Raw genomic sequence first — 22,450 nt, forward strand, 5'->3', positions numbered from 1 at the left:
GGGAACAGTGGGTTAACAACAGATTTTTACCTTGTCAGCTCGGGGGTTTGAACTTGCTCAGGGGTTTGAACTTGCTCAGGGGTTTGAACTTGCTCAGGGGTTTGAACTTGCAACTATGGTTGCTAGTCCACCGCTCTAACCACTAGGCTACCCTGCCGCCCCAATGGGTTATAGTAGTAGGTGCCGCACTGGTTTGTGTCAAGAACGGACACACTGCTGGGTTTTTCACGTTCAACAGTTTCCCGTGTGTATCAAGAATGGTCCACCACCCAAAAGACATCCAGCGAACTTGACACAACTGTGGGAAGCATTGGAGTCAACATGGGCCACCATCCCTGTGGAATACTTTCGACACCTCGTAGAGTCCATGCCCCGACAAACTGAGGATGTTCTGAGGGCAAATGGGGGTGCAACTCAATATTAGGAAGGTGTTCCTAATGTCTGGTATAGTCAGTGTAGATAGATGTCTCTTCAGGAAAAACTCCAGGCACTCGTTATAACCTAAAGAGTAGATATGGGCAGGCCACAGACATGGCTGGGTACATGTCATTTCAGGTCAGGCAGGGGAAATTTCACCAGAAAATGTGATTCTCTTTAAACCCCAAAATAAAATTTTCCCTCAACATTTAGCTACATTTAAAATGTCCAAAAATCATAAAAGCAGTCCCATATAAAGAGTAAAAGCTATTTCATAAACAGCGAGCAAGAGCCCTATACTTATGCTTGGATAAGTATCTTTCCTGTGGAAGATTATCTTGTGTAGGTTAAGCCACAAGGTTCCTTTTTAAAGCAGCCTGGTTAGGGAGCCTTTTTCAGGCTCGGCTCTCGCCCTCCATACTAAACCACTGAGAGCCTCTGACTAATGCAAAACTAAATTGGATATGACTCTCAGCTGGTTTCCTAGTGAAATGCCCTATATGTTAGTCCTCTCTCTCTGTTTCCTCCTGTTTTCCTCTCCTTTCCAGTTCTTCTCATGATAATATAGAACATTATTATATATTATATTATTATTATAGCACACATTATTATCAAATCCTATCCCTTTCTATATTGCATAGTCACAGCATATAAATCATTGCTTATCTGATTATGGCTGTAAATTGATATTGATGATTCCGTTTACATAATGCATAGAGAACAACATGGCACCCCAGTAAAAGGACAACCATACGTTGTTATCAGGTAACTATTGTATAGAATACAGAAACAACCAGTTATACGGTGGTGCCACAGTACTGTAGTAAATTCATAAATATCTACCAATATATCAAGAAAAAACCTATTGACTGATCCTCTGGCTTTTGAAATGAAAGTGCATGGGTGCCTGACGCTTCGGAGCAGTGAACTCCACCATGAGCTCTGAATTACTGCAGTTTCCCTCAAAGTCAAACATGCAATTACTCTCTCAACGACTGCTATTCTGGCTCGATGTTAAGTTCAAATACAGCTGTTCAAAGGCCACATACTGTATATAGTAGACTAAAAACACAGAACGACAGCACACGTCAGAGAATTACAACTGTTCAGAATGAAGGAGGATAGGGAAACAGATATAAGGATAACTGCTCAGAATGAAGGAGAATAGGGAAACAGATGTGAGGATAACTGTTCAGAATGAAGGAGGATAGGGAAACAGATATAAGGATAACTGTTCAGAATGAAGGAGGACAGGGAAACAGATATAAGGATAACTGTTCAGAATGAAGGAGGACAGGGAAACAGATATAAGGATAACTGTTCAGAATGAAGGAGGATAGGGAAACAGATATAAGGATAACTGTTCAGAATGAAGGAGGATAGGGAAACAGATATAAGGATAACTGTTCAGAATGAAGGAGGACAGGGAAACAGATATAAGGATAACTGTTCAGAATGAAGGAGGACAGGGAAACAGATATAAGGATAACTGTTCAGAATGAAGGAGGACAGGGAAACAGATATAAGGATAACTGCTCAGAATGAAGGAGGATAGGGAAACAGATGTGAGGATAACTGTTCAGAATGAAGGAGGACAGGGAAACAGATGTAAGGATAACTGTTCAGAATGAAGGAGGATAGGGAAACAGATATGAGGATAACTGTTCAGAATGAAGGAGGATAGGGAAACAGATATAAGGATAACTGTTCAGAATGAAGGAGGATAGGGAAACAGATATAAGGATAACTGTTCAGAATGAAGGAGGATAGGGAAACAGATATGAGGATAACTGTTCAGAATGAAGGAGGATAGGGAAACAGATATAAGGATAACTGTTCAGAATGAAGGAGGATAGGGAAACAGATATAAGGATAACTGTTCAGAATTAAGGAGGATAGGGAAACAGATATAAGGATAACTGTTCAGAATGAAGGAGGATAGGGAAACAGATATAAGGATAACTGTTCAGAATGAAGGAGGATAGGGAAACAGATATAAGGATAACTGCTCAGAATGAAGGAGGATAGGGAAACAGATATGAGGATAACTGTTCAGAATGAAGGAGGATAGGGAAACAGATATGAGGATAACTGTTCAGAATGAAGGAGGATAGGGAAACAGATATGAGGATAACTGTTCAGAATGAAGGAGGATAGGGAAACAGATATAAGGATAGAGGCCCAACTCATCTTCTGACCTATATAATGTGTAAGTATGGATAGAGGCCCAACTCATATTCTGACCTATATAATGTGTAAGTATGGATAGAGGCCCAACTCATCTTCTGACCTATATAATGTGTAAGTATGGATAGAGGCCCAACTCATATTCTGACCTATATAATGTGTAAGTATGGATAGAGGCCCAACTCATCTTCTGACCTATATAATGTGTAAGTATGGATAGAGGCCCAACTCATATTCTGACCTATATAATGTGTAAGTATGGATAGAGGCCCAACTCATCTTCTGACCTATATAATGTATAAGTATGGATAGAGGCCCAACTCATCTTCTGACCTATATAATGTGTAAGTATGGATAGAGGCCCAACTCATCTTCTGACCTATATAATGTGTAAGTATGGATAGAGGCCCAACTCATCTTCTGACCTATATAATGTGTAAGTATGGATAGAGGCCCAACTCATCTTCTGACCTATATAATGTGTAAGTATGGATAGAGGCCCAACTCATCTTCTGACCTATATAATGTGTAAGTATGGATAGAGGCCCAACTCATCTTCTGACCTATATAATGTGTAAGTATGGATAGAGGCCCAACTCATCTTCTGACCTATATAATGTGTAAGTATGGATAGATCTTTCAATAAAGATCTGGAGTTCAAACAATAACAAAGCGGCCACCCCGCCACTGAATTTGGTCAATGACTGAGGGTTGGCACAGGTGGAAATATAACCTCTCTCAAATTCATAGACATAGACGCAAGTACTGACCATCCATGAGATCAAATGTATAGTTTTAGCCATGTTTTGTGGCTTTACAGTGTTTGTTTACAAACAATGGAGTAAAAAGAGAACGGCTCTGCTCTGCAGTATACTCTGTAACAGTAGCCAATACACTGAGTGTACAAAACATTAGGAACACCTTCCTAATATTGAGCTGCAATCTCCCCCCCAGCCTCAACTAGTCGGGGCATGGACTGGCCCATGTTGGGAGATCCATGTTGACTCCAATGCTTGCCACAGTTGTGTCCAGTTGTCTGGATGTCCTTTGAGTGGTGGACCGTTCTTGATACACATGGGAAACTGTTCAGCGTGAACAACCCAGCAGCGTTGCAGTTCTTGACACAAACGGGTGAGCCTGGCACCTACTACCATACCCCGTTCAAAGGCACTTCAATATTTTGTCTTGTCCATTCACCCTCTGAATGGCACACATACACAATCCATGTCTTAATTGTCTCAAGGCTTAAAACTCCTTCTTTAACCTGTCTCCCTTCAACTACACTGACTGAAGTGTATTTAACAAGTGACATCAATAAGGGCTTTCACCTGGATTCACCTGGTCAGTCTGTCATGGACAGAGCACAGCCTGAAGATGTACTGTAACTGGGTGTTGTTGCTATAGGACTATAGGACAGAGAGCATAATATGCAGTATGAGAGTAGTAGATAGTACTATAGTATGATAACGATTGGCAGGTGCACGCACGCACACACACACACACAAACGCACACAACATATATACACACACAGCAGACACACACACACACACCCACAAAGAACACATACCAAGGTAGTCATTTGACAGAAACACCAGCTAAGACAATATCTAAGAAGAAATGCAATATATAAATCACGGTTATGGTAAAGACAGTCTAAACACAGAACACATATTAATGTAGTCAACCATGTTATCCACAGTAGTCAACCATGTTAACCACAGTAGTCAACCATGTTATCCACAGTAGTCAACCATGTTAACCACAGTGGTCAACCATGTTAACCACAGTAGTCAACCATGTTATCCACAGTAGTCAATCATGTTAACCACAGTAGTCAATCATGTTATCCACAGTAGTCAACCATGTTATCCACAGTAGTCAACCATGTTAACCACAGTAGTCAACCATGTTAACCACAGTAGTCAACCATGTTATCACAGTAGTCAACCATGTTAACCACAGTAGTCAATCATGTTAACCACAGTAGTCAATCATGTTAACCACAGTAGTCAACCATGTTAACCACAGTAGTCAATCATGTTAACCACAGTAGTCAACCATGTTAACCACAGTAGTCAACCATGTTAACCACAATAGTCAATCATGTTAACCACAGTAGTCAACCATGTTAACCACAATAGTCAATCATGTTAACCACAGTAGTCAACCATGTTAACCACAGTAGTCAATCATGTTAACCACAGTAGTCAACCATGTTAACCACAGTAGTCAATCATGTTAACCACAGTAGTCAACCATGTTAACCACAGTAGTCAATCATGTTAACCACAGTAGTCAACCATGTTAACCACAGTAGTCAACCATGTTAACCACAGTAGTCAACCATGTTAACCACAGTAGTCAATCATGTTATCCACAGTAGTCAACCATGTTAACCACAGTAGTCAATCATGTTAACCACAGTAGTCAACCATGTTATCCACAGTAGTCAACCATGTTAACCACAGTAGTCAACCATGTTAACCACAGTAGTCAACTATGTTATCCACAGTAGTCAATCATGTTAACCACAGTAGTCAATCATGTTATCCACAGTAGTCAACCATGTTATCCACAGTAGTCAACCATGTTAACCACAGTAGTCAACCATGTTAACCACAGTAGTCAACCATGTTATCCACAGTAGTCAACCATGTTAACCACAGTAGTCAACCATGTTAACCACAGTAGTCAATCATGTTAACCACAGTAGTCAACCATGTTAACCACAGTAGTCAACCATGTTAACCACAGTAGTCAACCATGTTAACCACAGTAGTCAACCATGTTAACCACAGTAGTCAACCATGTTAACCACAGTAGTCAACCATGTTAACCACAGTAGTCAATCATGTTAACCACAGTAGTCAACCATGTTAACCACAGTAGTCAATCATGTTAACCACAGTAGTCAACCATGTTAACCACAGTAGTCAACCATGTTAACCACAGTAGTCAACCATGTTAACCACAGTAGTCAACCATGTTAACCACAGTAGTCAATCATGTTAACCACAGTAGTCAACCATGTTAACCACAGTAGTCAATCATGTTAACCACAGTAGTCAACCAAGTTAACCACAGTAGTCAACCATGTTAACCACAGTAGTCAACCATGTTAACCACAGTAGTCAATCATGTTAACCACAGTAGTCAACCATGTTAACCACAGTAGTCAATCATGTTAACCACAGTAGTCAACCATGTTAACCACAGTAGTCAATCATGTTAACCACAGTAGTCAACCATGTTAACCACAGTAGTCAATCATGTTAACCACAGTAGTCAACCATGTTAACCACAGTAGTCAACCATGTTAACCACAGTAGTCAACCATGTTAACCACAGTAGTCAATCATGTTAACCACAGTAGTCAACCATGTTAACCACAGTAGTCTACCATGTTAACCACAGTAGTCAATCTTGTTAACCACAGTAGTCAATCATGTTAACCACAGTAGTCAATCATGTTAACCACAGTAGTCAATCATGTTATCCACAGTAGTCAACCATGTTATCCACAGTAGTCAACCATGTTAACCACAGTAGTCAACCATGTTAACCACAGTAGTCAACCATGTTATCCACAGTAGTCAACCATGTTAACCACAGTAGTCAACCATGTTAACAACAGTAGTCAATCATGTTAACCACAGTAGTCAACCATGTTAACCACAGTAGTCAACCATGTTAACCACAGTAGTCAACCATGTTAACCACAGTAGTCAACCATGTTAACCACAGTAGTCAACCATGTTAACCACAGTAGTCAACAAGGTTAACCACAGTAGTCAATCATGTTAACCACAGTAGTCAACCATGTTAACCACAGTAGTCAATCATGTTAACCACAGTAGTCAACCATGTTAACCACAGTAGTCAACCATGTTAACCACAGTAGTCAACCATGTTAACCACAGTAGTCAATCATGTTAACCACAGTAGTCAACCATGTTAACCACAGTAGTCAATCATGTTAACCACAGTAGTCAACCAAGTTAACCACAGTAGTCAACCATGTTAACCACAGTAGTCAACCATGTTAACCACAGTAGTCAATCATGTTAACCACAGTAGTCAACCATGTTAACCACAGTAGTCAATCATGTTAACCACAGTAGTCAACCATGTTAACCACAGTAGTCAATCATGTTAACCACAGTAGTCAACCATGTTAACCACATTAGTCAATCATGTTAACCACAGTAGTCAACCATGTTAACCACAGTAGTCAACCATGTTAACCACAGTAGTCAACCATGTTAACCACAGTAGTCAATCATGTTAACCACAGTAGTCAACCATGTTAACCACAGTAGTCTACCATGTTAACCACAGTAGTCAATCTTGTTAACCACAGTAGTCAATCATGTTAACCACAGTAGTCAATCATGTTAACCACAGTAGTCAATCATGTTAACCACAGTAGTCAATCATGTTAACCACAGTAGTCAATCATGTTAACCACAGTAGTCAATCATGTTAACCACAGTAGTCAACCATGTTAACCACAGTAGTCAACCATGTTAACCACAGTAGTCAATCATGTTAACCACAGTAGTCAACCATGTTAACCACAGTAGTCAATCATGTTAACCACAGTAGTCAACCATGTTAATCACAGTAGTCTACCATGTTAACCACAGTAGTCAATCATGTTAACCACAGTAGTCAATCATGTTAACCACAGTAGTCAATCATGTTAACCACAGTAGTCAATCATGTTAACCACAGTAGTCAACCATGTTAACCACAGTAGTCAACCATGTTAACCACAGTAGTCAATCATGTTAACCACAGTAGTCAACCATGTTAACCACAGTAGTCAATCATGTTAACCACAGTAGTCAATCATGTTAACCACAGTAGTCAATCATGTTAACCACAGTAGTCAACCATGTTAACCACAGTAGTCAACCATGTTAACCACAGTAGTCAACCATGTTAACCACAGTAGTCAATCATGTTAACCACAGTAGTCAACCATGTTAACCACAGTAGTCAATCATGTTAACCACAGGAGTCAATCATGTTAACCACAGTAGTCAATCATGTTAACCACAGTAGTCAACCATGTTAACCACAGTAGTCAATCATGTTAACCACAGTAGTCAATCATGTTAACCACAGTAGTCAACCATGTTAACCACAGTAGTCAATCATGTTAACCACAGGAGTCAATCATGTTAACCACAGTAGTCAATCATGTTAACCACAGTAGTCAACCATGTTAACCACAGGAGTCAATCATGTTAACCACAGTAGTCAACCATGTTAACCACAGTAGTCTTCCCTGTTAACCACAGTAGTCAATCTTGTTAACCACAGTAGTCAATCATGTTAACCACAGTAGTCTTCCCTGTTAACCACAGTAGTCAACCATGTTAACCACAGTAGTCTTCCCTGTTAACCACAGTAGTCAATCTTGTTAACCACAGTAGTCAATCATGTTAACCACAGTAGTCAATCATGTTAATACTATAATAAAGCTATTCTTAATATCTCTCCAACAACTCCAGCCACCACAAAAGTCACTTAATCCAAACACTAAATAAACAGAGGGAAGGATTATCTTCATGTGAAAATGATGGCAATATGTTTTGCTTGGAGATTAAACCAAACAATTAGGCTATTCTGGATCCGTTATTCACGCCCCATCTGTTTGGATTGTATTCTCAAACCAGGAGCCTAATCACTCTTTCATATCTTTGGGCACACTCAAGCCAGGGAAGTGTGTGTGTGAGTGTGTGTCATCGCTCTGTGTGTGTGTGCGTGCATGATCGTGCGTGTGCGTTCCCGCGCGTGTGTGGGTGCGTCCGCCTTTGTCAGACGGATCCCAATCACCATTCAGTGCCAGAGAAGTGTGCGATACGGACAGGGTGAAACACGGATAACGGCGCCAAACTGGAACCCACAGACGTCCAGATTTTATGATCATTATGTTCAGCGACTTAATTAGCTGATCCTTTGGCTTTGTCTATGCAACACTACATCCACCACAATGCCAGGGAGAAGTAGCTAATTATATAGGATTGAGGCAGTGTGTTTTGTATCACATCTTACAGAAGTTGGAAGTTGTCTTTGTGTTAGCGTCATAAGATCTGAATCTGATCACCCTGTTGCTGGAGAACTTATATTCTATTTGTAGGTTTAAAAAGTCTTCAAAAGTTTGTAATTTCCAAACTTGATTTGCCCTTCCGAAAAATGTATCAACCACTAGAAAAATGTCCATAATTATAATTGACATAATAATTCACATTTTCCATTGCTGCAGGTTTATTTTCCCGCTGTAGGAGACTGGATCAAATTAAGATCTGACACCTGAATGGTTGAGAAAACCATATTAGAATCATTGTTGACAAAGTGAACACAGTCACAAAGATGTTAAACACACACAGGTGATTTTGACCGCTGACTTTTCAATGCAGGGATGCTGAATTTATGAATGCCACACTGTGCCATATCATCCATTCACTGTCATTTTCCAAATGTTCTGACACTCGTTGACAGAACGATCTAACTCGATCTCTGCTAACGTGCTCAAGATCACAGACACAGTAAAAAACAACGATTCCACAGTTACCTCAGCCAAAAGGAAATTCCTTTGACCATTCAAAAAGTCAGTTCCAGTTTCATTTGTATGTAGTACCTAAAGCTAGAATCCTTCATTGAAACAATAACAAACCCAATCAAATCAAAATGGCATTGACAAAAAATACAGTAGAATAGAATACAGTATATACAGCTGAAGTCGGAAGTTTACATACACTTAGGTTGGAGTCATTAAAACTCGTTTTTCAAACCACTCCACAAACTTCTTATTAAAAAAACAATAGTTTTGGCAAGTCGGTTAGGACATCTATTTTAATGCATGACACAAGGAATTTTTCCAACAATTGTTTACAGACAGAATATTTCACTTATAAATCACAATTCCAGTGGGTCAGAAGTTTACATACACTAAATTGACTGTGCCTTTAAAACAGCTTGGAAAATTACAGAAAATTATGTCATGACTTTAGAAGCTGCTGATAGGCTAATTGACATCATTTGAGTCATTTTGTGTACCTGTGGATGTATTTCAAGGCCTATCTTCAAACTTAGTGCCTTTTTGCTTGACATCATGGGAAAATCAAAAGAAATCATCCAAGACCTCAGAAAAAAATAGCTGACATCCACAAGTCTGGTTCATCCTTGGGAGCAACTTCCAAACGCCTGAAGGTACCACGTTCATCTGTATAAACAATAGTGCGCAAGCATACTTCCAAAGTAGGGGCAAAATGCCTTAAGGACAACAAAGTCCAGGTATTGGAGTGGCCATCACAAAAGCATGACCTCGATCCCATAGAACATTTGTGGGCAGAACTGAAAAAGCATGTGCAAGCAAGGAGGCCTACAAACCTGACTCAGTTACAGGAATGGGCCAATGAAGGCTGAACAATAGTCAATGAACTGCATTCTGACGTAGGTATTCCTCTTGTCCAGATGCGATAGGGAAGTGTGCACTGCGATTGCGATAGTATCATCTGTAGATCTATTGGGCGTTAGGCAAATTGAAGTGGGTCTAGGGTGTCAGGTAAGGTGGAGGTGATATGATCCTTAACTAGCCTCTCAAACCACTTCATGATTACAGAATTGAGTGCTACGGCAGTCACATGATTACAGAATTGAGTGCTACGGCACTCACCTCTCTTTTAGTAAAAATCGGAGGAATGAGCCTAGAGAAATGTAACCGCTGATGTTGCATTCATATGTTATATTCTTCAAGAATCAAAAATGGATGTAGCAACTAAGGATTCTAGCTTCAAAACATGAGAAATTCATAACATCCCAAATCCGCATCTAACCTGACATGACATCATCAGGTGATGATTCAGCTCAGTTCCATTCTATATCATGTTGTTCCATGAGTCAAACAACAATCAGAAACAGGCTGTCTTCCTATTGTAATGCTTAGTGGAAAAATTCAGCAATACGTCAAGCCACCAACGGACATGGATCAACAACCCAATAACCTCTGATATGAATCATGTCCTTTTTAATCTTAATGACTAATCAGAATCAGATAAACTTCTGATAGCAACCTGTGTGTGTGTGTGTGTGTGTGTGTTTACAGTAGCACCACAGTACCATCATAGCTAGCCCTCTGAGTTTCTCTATCTGTCGATAGGCACACGATGCGCAATTAAATCCTTCATTGCTGTTGGGCTGAAACTGTCAATCAGAGGGCCCAAGCCTTTCGACAGCGCCCAGTGAACCGTGGACCGCTGGCCGCAGCACAGGGACACACAGCGTCCCTGCTATTGTTACCAGCAAGCACGAATTCAGACGCAATTAGGCCCGGGTTTTTAGGAAGCCCTCAGCATAGTGAGCCTCGTGCTCTGCTCTGTGGTAGCTTGTTGAGAGAGAGAGAGAGAGACCGACAGACAGACCGACAGACAGACAGACAGACAGACCGACAGACAGACAGACAGACAGACAGACAGACAGACAGACAGACAGACAGACAGACAGACAGACAGACAGACAGACAGACAGACAGACAGACAGACAGACAGACAGACAGACAGACAGACAGACAGACAGACAGACAGACAGACAAATACACAATGAGACAGAGAGAGAGAGAGATAGAGAGACAGACAGACTTGGAGAGAGAAACAAACACACAAAGAGACGGAAGAAGACCGAGACAGAGAGAGAAATATCTCTAATATTTTTTAACTTGTGAGTGTAATGTTTACTGTTAATTTCTGATTGTTTATTTGACTTTTGGTTATTATCTATTTCACTTGCTTTGGAAATGTAAACATATGTTTCCAATGCCAATAAAGCCCTTAAATTGAAATTGAATTGCGAGAGAGAAGAAGACTATATAATACTATATAACCAGGCACAAGACTTATGTAACCAGGCTCATTTTATATTCTATTCTAGTATATCCTATGGATTGAATGGTAATACATAAATAAACACTTTCGAAGCATACTACATTCAGGAAAGTAACGTGAAGTAATTATGTGTCAGAGTTGACCTGATACCAAGCATTACTCATGATGTTAGTAGACAGGAAAAGCATCTAAGCAGAAGGAGCAGCCATAGTGGGCTACTTGTCATGTGTGGATTCTGTACCATTGCTTAAGTGTGAATAGTATGCATAGCACCCAGTGTAGGTTAAGTGAGAGCATTGCACTTACACTTACAGTGCTTAGCAACCAACACAACATGCATGTTGATTACGTACGTGGAGCTATACAACCCAGGTTTCATTTAGAGGGTGTGACGAAAGACTTTAACATACAACACATGTTACTTGCATAAACCCTGCACATATCAAATCAAATTGGTCACATACATATATTTAGCAGATGTTAGTGTGGGTGTATACAAATGTATTTTGTTCCTAGCTCCAACAGTGTAGTAGTATCTAACAACACACAAATCTAAAGTAAAATAATGGAATTAAGAAATGTATCAAAATTAGGACGAGCAATGTCAGAGTGGCATTGATTAAAACACAGTAGAATAGAACACAGTATATACAGTACAGTTGAAGACTTTACATACACCTCAGCCAAATACATTTAAACTCAGTTTTTCAATTCCTGACGTTTAATTCTAGTAAAAATTCCCTGTTTTAGGTCAGTTAGGATCACCACTTTATTTTAAGAATGTGAAATGTCAGAGTAATAGTAGAGAGAATGATTTATTTCAGCTTTTATTTCTTTCATCCCATTCCCAGTAGGTCAAAAGTTTACATACACTCAATTAGTATTTGGTAGCATTGCCTTTAAATTGTTTTACTTGGGTCAAATGTTTTGGGTAGCCTTCCACAAGCTTCCCACAATAAGTTGGGTGAATTTTGGCCCATTCCTCCTGACAGAGCTGGTGTAACTGGGTTAGGTTTGTAGGCCTCCTTGCTCGCACACGCTTTTTCAGTTCAGTTTTTTCAGTTAGGATTGAGGTCAAGGCTTTGTGATGGCCACTCCAATACCTTGACTTTGTTGTCCTTACGCCATTTTGCCCCTACTTTGGAAGTATGCTTGGGGTCATTGTCCATTTGGAAGACTCATTTGCGACCAAGCTTTAAATTCCTGACTGATGCCTTGGGATGTTGCTTCAATATATCCACATGATTTTCCATCCTCATGATGCCATCTATTTTGGGAAGTGCACCTGTCCCTCCTGCAGCTAAGCACCTCCACAACATGATGCTGCCACCCCCATGCTTCCCTTTTCCTCCAAACATAACGATGGTCATTATGGCCAAAACAGTTCTATTTTTGTTTCATCAGACCAGAGTTCAATTCCCCAAAAAGTACAATCTTTGTCCCCATGTGCAGTTGCAAACCGTAGTCTGGCTTTTTTTATGGTGGTTTTGGAGCAGTGGCTTCTTCCTTGTTGAGCGGCCTTTCAGGTTATGTCGATGTAGGACTCGTTTTACTGTGGATATAGATACTTTTGTACCTGTTTCCTCCAGCATCTTCACAAGGTCCTTTGCTGTTGTTCTGGGATTGACTTGCACTTTTCACACCAAAGTACGTTCATCTCTAGGAGACAGAACGTGTGTCCTTCCTGAGCGGTATGACGGCTGCGTGGTCCCATGGTGTTCATACTTGCGTACTATTGTTTGTACAGATGAATGTGGTACCTTCAGGCATTTGGAAATTGCTCCCAAGGATGAACCAGACTTGTGGAGGTCTACAATATTTTTCTGAGGTCTTGGCTGATTTCTTTTGATTATCCCATGATGTCAAGCAAGGAGGCACTGAGTTTGAAGGTAGGCCTTGAAATACATCCACAGGTACACCTCCAATTGACTCAAATTATGTCAATTAGCCTATCAGAAGCTTCTAAAGCCATGACATCATTTTCTTGATTTTTCCAAGCTGTTTAAAGGCACAGTTAACTTAGTGTATGTAAACTTCTGACCCACTGAAATTGTGATACAGTGAATTATAAGTGAAATAATCTGTCTGTAAACAATTACTTGTGTCATGCACAAAATATATGTCCTAACCAACTTGCTAAAACTATAGTTTGTCAGCATGAAATTTGTGGAGTGGTTGAAAAACTAGTTTTAATGACTCCAACCTAAGTGTACGTAAACTTCCGACTTCAACTTTGCATCTGAGATGAGTAAAGCAGTATGTGAACATTATTAAAGTGATGAGTGTTCCATTATTAAAGTGGCCAGTGATTCAATGTCTATGTATATAGGGCAGAAGCCTCCAAGGTGCAGGTTTGAGTAACCGGGTGGTAGCCGGCTTGTGATGGCTATTTAACAGCCTGATGACCTTGAGATAGAAGCTGTTTTTCACTGCAGTCCTGTCGATGTGGATAGGGGCGTGCTCCCTCTGCTGTTTTCTGAAGTCCACGATCAGCTCCTTTGTTTTGTTGATGTTGAGGAAGAGGTTATTTTCCTGGCACCATTCTGGCTGGGCCATCACCTCCTCCCTGTAGGCTGTCTACTACTGTTGTGTCATCTGCAAACGTGATGATTGAGTTGGAGGCGTGCGTGGCCACACAGTCATGGGTGAACAGGCAGTACAGGAGGGGGCTGAGCACGCATCCTTGTGGATCAGTGAAGTGGAGGTGTTGTTTCCTACCTTCACCACCTGGGGGGCGGCCCGTCAGGAAGTCCAGGACCCAGATGCACAGGCCGGGGTTTAGACCCAGGGCCCCAAGCTTAATGATGAGCTTGGAGGGTACTATTTTGAAGTCTGAGCTATAGTCAATGAACAGCATTCTTACATAGGTATTCATCTTTGTTCAAATAGGATAGAGCAGTGTGCAGTGTGATGGCGATTGCATCGTCTGTGGATCTGTTGGGGTGGTATGCAAACTGAAGTGGGTCGAGGGAGTCAGTTAAGGTGGAGGTGATATGATCCTTAACTAGCCTCTCAAAGCACTTCATGATGACAGAAGTGAGTGCTACGGGGCGATAGTCATTGAGGTCAGTTACCTTTGCTTTCTTCGTTACAGGAACAATGGTGGACATCGTGAAGCAAGTGGGGACAGCAGACTGGGATAGGGAAAGATTTAATATGTCCGTAAACACTCCAGCCAGCTGGTCTGCACATGCTCTGAGGACACGGCTAGGGGTCCCGTCTGGGCTGGCAGCCTTGTGAGGGTTAACACGCTTAAATGTCTTACACACGTCGGTCACGGAGAAAGGGGGCCCACAGTCCTTGGGAGCGGGCAAAGAAGGTGTTTAGCTTCTCCAGGAGCAAGATCGTTGTGTCCTCAACGTTGCTGGTTTCCCCTTTGTAATCCGTGATAGTCTGTAGACCCTGCCACATACGTCTCGTGTCTGAGCCGTTGAATTGCAACTCCACTTTATCTCTGTACTGACGTTATGCCTGTTTGATAACTACACTGTTTGTATTCGATCATATTCCCAGTCACCTTGCCATGGTTAAATACGGGGGTTCACAGCGAATGCTGCCGTCTAGCCAAGGTTTCTGGTTTGGGTAGGTTTTAATAGTCACAGTGGGAACAACATCGCTTATGCATTTCCTGATGAACTCAGTCACCGTGTCCGTGTATACATCAAAACAATCTTGAAGCATGGATTCCGATTGGTCAGACCAGTGTTGCATAGACCTTAGCACGAGTACTTCCTGTTTGAGTTTCTACCTACAGGAAGGGAGGAGCAAAATGGAGTCGTGAAATGATTTGCCCTGAGGGAGGGCTGTGGAGAGCCTTGTAGGCATCCTGGAAGGGGGAGTAGCAGTGATCAAGTGTTTTAGCAGTGTGAGTACTACAGTCAATGTGTTGATAGAACTTCGGTGGCGTTTTCCTCAAATTTGCTTTGTTAAAATCCCCAGCTATAATAAATGCGGCCTCAGGATATGTGGTTTCCAGTTTGCACAAAGTCCAGTGTAGCTCCTTGAGGTTATCGGCTTGAGGAGGAATATACACGGCTGTGACTATAACCGAAGAGAATTATCTTGGGAGGTAATACGGTCGGCATTTGATTGTGAGATATTCTAGGTTGGGTGAACAAAAGGACTTGAGTTTCTGTACGTTATCTCACACCATGAGTAGTTAATCATGAAACATACACCCCGCCTTTCTTCTTCCCGGAGAGTTCTTTATTCCTGTTTGCGCAATGTACTGAGAACCCAGCTTGCTGTATGGACAGGGACAGTATTTCCGGAGAGAGCCATGATACCATGAAACAGAGTATGTCACAGTCCCTGATGTCTCTCTGGAAGGAGAATGTATCAACCGAGAGGGATAGGCTACTCCATGACCCGTGTTCATGAGGCGTCTCAAAGTAAGAGTGCTGATCTAGGATCAGGTTCCCCCAGTCCATATAATCTTATTCATTATGATCTAAAATGCAACACTGATCCTAGATCAGCACTTCTACCCTGATATGCTTCATGAATCTGGCCCTGGGACTGAGGAGGATTCCCTCAAAGACAACTGCTGTCTTACTTTACATGTGTGCCTACAATGCCTCCTTTAAAACCACTGTGCATCCCTGGGCAGAGTTTTTAGTTTACGGGTTGGTGAAGATCATTCAATCCCTTCCAACATAAAGCAGACTAACTGGTCTACATCTACAGGTTGGAGTCAGTAGTCAAGCATTCTGACGTATGAAATGTTGTTGATGTTTCTAATCTCTGTCAATGTCATTGCCTAAAGACAAAGGCACATTTCCACAATGTGTGGATTAGAATCTGTCTATAGTATGTTGATCCACACACTTGAGTTTGTTGTTGACAGAAGCTGTTGACTCTAGCCATAACCAGGTAGATATCCCTGTAAGCTGTAAGGTCACCGCTTATGAAGCCTTAAAAAAAGGTTTATAATAGGCTTCTGAAGCTTTATAACATGCTTATGAATCACAAAGTAACATTCATACAGCAATTTACTGTTCACAAAAGACGACAGGGTTATCTTGTGAATGTGTCCATGTTGTACAGTAAATATATCTTAGTTGGGATCTGGATTCTATGATTGGCAGATTTACAGCATTGCTTTGAAGTAGTGAAAAGAACAAACCAGATTGATATCGAGGTATGTAGTTTACATTCATCTTCCTCTCAACACATTTAGAACAGTGCATTACACACAACTTAGGCATTGCCTCCAGGTAAGTGTAAATGGAATGTAAGGTTTCTCCTGCATAGGAAACTGAGGCACCACCTAAGCCATGTTTTGAGTCAGGACAAACCCTGGAATGTTACTGTAGTATAACTTCATTGAATCAGAGACTACTGCTGCCACAGTGATGTACATTGGCGTGAAAGAAAATATCCCCTTTCTGATATTTTTGTTACTGGAGATCTTCAACCAAAACCTAATATTACATAACCTGAGTTTACAAATAACCAAAAATGGATACTTATTTGATTTATTTAATTAACAAAGTAATGCAACAACCAGTTCCCCCGTGTGAAAAAGTAATTGCCCCCTTACACTCAATAACTGGTTGTTGTGGCACCTTCAGCTACAATGACTGCAACCAAATGCTTCCTGTAGTTGTTGATCAGTCTCTCACGTCGCTGTGGAGGACTTTTGGCCCACTCCTCCATGCAGAACTGCTTTAACTCAGCAACATTTGTGGGTTTTCAAGCAGGAACTGTTCGTTTCAAGTCCTGCCACAACATCTCAATTGGGATTAGGTCTGGACTTTGACTAGGCCATTCTAAAACTTTAAATGTGTTGCTTTTTAACCATTTTCATGTAGACTTGATTGTGTGTTTTGGATCATTGTCAAAAATATGCAAAACAAAACAAGTATAAATACTTTTTCATAGCAAGTTAAACAAGGAGGTCTGGAACTATTGTCCTACATCAATCAGTAAGTTGCCTTACAAAGATTACTATGCTTGACAGCTACTAGGAGCTCAACATTCTCTCTGTAGGTAGGATGAGAAATGTCAATGCCATAAATGGACCAGAAATGTAAATATAGATGCAGATAATATTCAAAACCTGAGCCAGCTCTCTGTGGATGAGGCTGACAATGAGCCTAACTGCTGTGCTTTTGTGCTCCCTGCCTGTTCTAGGCCTGTGCTGTGCAGACCTGGGTTCAAATACAATTTGAAATCATGTCAAATACTTTATCTGCTGCTCGACTGAACTTGCCTGGCTTAATGGACCAATAGAATAGTCCCAAAACTGTAAACACTGCTCTTCTGGCACTCCTAGAAAGCTAGAGTAAACGCTCAAAAATATCAAATAGTATTTGAACCCAGGTCTGTGGCGCTGTGTGTGCTTGGTTAGTAAACACAAAGGACAGAGTATTAATGTCGGGGTCGACTTCCCAGAGCCCCTCAGAGTTCCAGGACCACCAAAGAGCTCAGTAATTTGGACTTAATTTAAAATGCCTGAGGCTAAGACAAACGCACAGACACACACGTAGAGAGATGACACACATGCACACACACAGAGCAATGATACAAACACTCACACTCATACAGAACGATGACACACACATGCACACAAACACACAGACAGACAAAGACACCACAGTGTCAGTACAACTGAGTAAAGTCCATGACAAGAATGCAGAACTGACATATCAGATGTATCATCTTAGATGAGAACCAGGAAGCAAAATGGCTGCACCCAGGGCATGTTGTAGAGTGTTACATGAAGCCATATTTCTTCAACCATCTCTGAATCAATGAAAACTGTCACAAAAACAAAAGTTACCCAGTCATCAATAAAAGCTCTGAAGTGTCATTCAGTCTTTCTGCAATTCTAGAAAATAAGAGCAAACAACCCCATCTCCCATAGCAACTACGATTTGATGATGTTATTACATTACAGTATCATAATCATAACAAGACATCAAATTATGGACCACTCTCTCTTTCCTCAATTACTTTGCATCAACTAAATGGCAAGTGATCGTGAACTGATGTTCATGAATAATATTTTAGACGAGGGAGTCGGACAGAATAGCTAATCAAACAGCCAATCTACTGTCAAGAGAAATGGGCCTGAATCAAACCACGATTCTGAATTAAACTAGAGGTGAATAAAACCTCTGCTTAGACATAGCAGCAGTCACAACAGTGATCCCCGGACAGAAATATTTTAAGTATTAGATGAATTGTTGCAGATAACAGTTCAGTCAGTATAGGACTGCCTCTATCTCTGGGTATTCACACATACAGATACCTCAAACAGCAGCACACAGGCCATCTCTGTCTGTTTGCACTGGACATACCTCACTCCCCTCTCACAATCACATCTCTCTTTCACCCCCCCCCCCCCTCTCTCTCTCTCTCTCTCTCTACCACACAGATTTATATCTCACTCTCTTTCATTCCCTCTGTCTGTATTTCTCTTGCTCTACACCCTCACTCTCTCCCTCTCTCTACCACACCCTCTCTCTCATTCCCTCTGATTCTCTCACTTTCCTCTCTCTCTCTCTCTCTCTCCCTCCCTCTCTCTCTCTCTCGCTCTCTCTCTCTCTACCTCTATGAACCTCCCTACCCCCCATTTCATTACTCTGAATGCTAAAATGGAAAATCTTGGATAGTGTTTACACTACATGGACTTTCTCCACCAGTACAATTCAATATTTCGGATTATATCTATAGGACTTCCTCCATCTCTCTTTCTTCTCTTCATCTCCCTCTCTTACATTTTCATTGCAGATACTTATGAGATCTTCTATAAAAAAGACAGAGCAGTGAATCAAAAGGCATAGGAGAAATAGTACAACCCCCACTCTGCTCTAACCCTCCCTCCCTCCCTTCAACATCCCTACCCCCATACGGTCTCTCTCTCTTTCGCTCTCTCTCCCTCACACACACGCACACACACACGCACACACACACACGCGCACACACACACACGCGCGCACACACACGCACACACACGCGCGCACACACACACACACATGCACACACACATACACACACATATACACACACACACACATAAACACACACACACATATACACACACACACACACACATACACACACACACATATACACACACACACATAAACACACACACACATATACACACACACACACACACACACATGCACACACACACACATACACACACACACACACACACACATATACACACACACGCACACACACAGAATAGTATTATTATGCAGGACAGGCCTTCTTCAGACAATCTTAATGTGAAAGTCAATTTAAACTGTGTGTTTGAAAGCAGACTGTAAATAACAAAGGTTTTATTATAGTGAGATGGTGTGCATAAACAAGACACGGGTTCAGTTACAGTGCGTAATAGAGGCACAGCTACTTCACATAACCAGAGGTATAGGATTGCATTGAACATAAGGCATTTTTGTAATGGTTATTATATCCTAAACCCTGTAAGTGATGCAATCACATAGAAACAACAGCCCATGTTGTCATCAACTGAGATAAAAACTAAGTTGAGCACTTTGAAAGCAACTTCACTGACAGTGATGCGCTGCGTTCATCACCAGTTTATACGTACTGACAAAGGATAAAACAAGCAATCATTTTTTTTTCTATAATATATGGCATTAAATAACTATACATGTTGTGCACGAGTGTTTGTTACTGTTATCACTGCTTTCAAATGAATGGACAGAAAGTCGTTTTATTTCAGGGCAATACGTAACGGCTATAAACACTGTTCACGTTCTGAACAGCGTTTTTACGCATCTCCATAACATTGTGAACAATGAAAGCAATAACCTAGGTTTCTATAACCTTGTCCAGATGCGACTCACCTTATTGCAGTACGGGGAATCGGTATACTGCAAGGGTCCCAATCGGGAAGAATCTGTTGCTGATAAAGACTGTGGTGGAGGTGGATATACTCTCACGTCCATTTCAGTAAAACATCAATCTCCACACAAGCTTTTCCACTCAGGCTTCTACTTTCGATTCGTCAAAAGTTGAAGGCTCTATAAAGACTGATGGACGAAGTCGGAAAAAGTGTAGGGTTTGAATCTAAAAATGGCAAACTGTTATGCTCTCACATGCGTTCGCGGTTTTTCAGGAGAAAGAAAAACTTATATTATCAACGCACTATGAACGACGGACTTGGTAAACGGGTAAACGCAGTTAAAATGTTGTAACTTTCAAAATATGTAAGCTATCACTCTATTGTTGAAGAAGTTATTGCGCGTCTTTCTCTTTCTGACAGATGCATTTGCAGCGACAGTAGTTGTTTCTATCCAGCGGCTACCGTCATCTGCAAGCGAATGGGGCATGGTAGGATTGCCTGTTCACTTGTGATTCATACAAAGGACTTTACAGACGGGGCAGGGGCAAGAGTGCGGCTATGGCGACGTGCTCCACCTAGGGGGCGCAATGGGGAATGCAGCGCCTGCGTCGGTTGCATGCCGCAGTAAATTTGTTTTCAGTTTGGATAGGCTATTGGTTTGCTCCTCAATACCTCTTCGACGGAAGGTCCTATCATGATGAGGGTGATATATCTAAAAACAGATGACGATAGTGAGCAAGGTACAGCTTTTTGTGTGCCTTTTTTCCCATTCTGTTTTCAAAAAGTGACTTTCAGTTGGTTTCAAGGGGAGAATAGTATGTGGCTGCTGCCAAGGGAGCGTCTTAAAAGTGCAGTCAGCTGAACATGGTGTTTACAGAAAAACCTTCAATTACATAAAAAAAGTGATCTTGTTTACTTTTTACCCCTTTTTCGTGATATCCAATTGGTTGTTACAGTCGTGTCCCATCACTGCAACTCCGGTACTGACTCGGGAGAGGCGAAGGTCGAGAGCCATGCGACCTCTGAAGCACAACCCTGCCAGGCCGCACTGCTTCTTGACACACTTCTCGCTTAACCCGGAAGCCAGCCACACCAATGAGTTGGAGGAAACACCATACAACTGGCGACCGAAGTCAGCGTGCATGCGCCCAGCCCGCCACAAGGAGTCGCAAGTGCACGATGGGACAAGGCCAAACTCTCCCCTAACCCAGACGACGCTGGGCCAATTGTGAGCCGCCCCATGAGTTTCCCAGTCACGGTTGGCTGCGACACAGCCTGGGATCAAACCCGGGTCTGTAGTGATGCCTCAAACACTGCGATGCAGTGCAGTAGATCGCTGCGCCAATCGGGAGGCTCCAATATGGTTTATTTTTTGTCTTTTTTGTTTAAAAAACTTGCACAAAAAAACATGAATAGGCCTGTTATCTTTCTCACTCATACAAAACCCACTGTAGCTGACTTGCATGACTTACAGAGATAAAATGACTTGTAGCAAAGTCACTGATGTCCCAAATCACTAAAGTTCCCCCCTGTACTCCCAGTTCACCTACAACTGCGTGGCCACGCACACCTCCAACACCCTCATTAAGTGTTGGAGCTGATCATGGACTACAGGAAACGGAGGGCTGAGCACGCCTCCATTCACATCGATCAGGCTGTACAGGAGTGGGTCGAGAGCTTCAAGTTCCTCTGTGTCCACATCACTAAGGACTTATAATGTACCAAACACACTAACAAAGTCGTGAAAATGGATGACAACACCTCTTCCCCCTCAGGAGATTGAAAAGATTTGTCATGGGCCCTCAGATCCTCAAAAGTTCTACAGCTGCACCATTGGCTGCAACACTGCTTGGTATCGCAAATGCTTGGCATCTGACTGCAAGACGCTACAGAGGGTAATGTGTACGGCCCAGGACATCCCTGGGGCCGAGCTCCATGCCATACAGGACCTCTATACCAGGCGGTGTCAGAGGCGAGCCCTGACCAGGGTGGTTCATTGTCATTCAGCTGTCAAGTGGACATTCTACTGTAAAATCCAAAATGCTCTTCTTCTCTCCTCTTTCTCTCCCTTGGTGGGATTTTCCAAAGATAAGACCTCTGTTGTGGTCCATTTTAATAAGCCAGAAA

At 41.7% G+C, this 22,450-nt stretch overlaps 1 protein-coding gene across 2 annotated transcripts in view; it reads right to left on the reverse strand.

Moving 5' to 3' along the window:
* LOC109872041 (thymocyte selection-associated high mobility group box protein TOX) overlaps positions 1 to 20,822 on the reverse strand; it is a 92,428-nt gene extending 71,606 nt beyond the window's left edge. The window contains exon 1 of one of the 2 annotated variants that reach the window (XM_020463126.2): positions 20,325 to 20,822. In XM_020463126.2, the coding sequence (XP_020318715.1) occupies positions 20,325 to 20,426 (102 nt within the window). In that variant the 5' untranslated portion in view covers positions 20,427 to 20,822. The remainder of the gene's footprint in view (positions 1 to 20,324) is intronic. The other variant, XM_020463125.2, reaches the window with a different exon arrangement.
* Positions 20,823 to 22,450: the final 1,628 nt, after the last annotated feature.

This window comes from Oncorhynchus kisutch, linkage group LG27 (genome assembly GCF_002021735.2).
Source record: "Oncorhynchus kisutch isolate 150728-3 linkage group LG27, Okis_V2, whole genome shotgun sequence".
In the NCBI taxonomy this organism is placed as follows: Eukaryota; Metazoa; Chordata; class Actinopteri; order Salmoniformes; family Salmonidae; genus Oncorhynchus; species Oncorhynchus kisutch.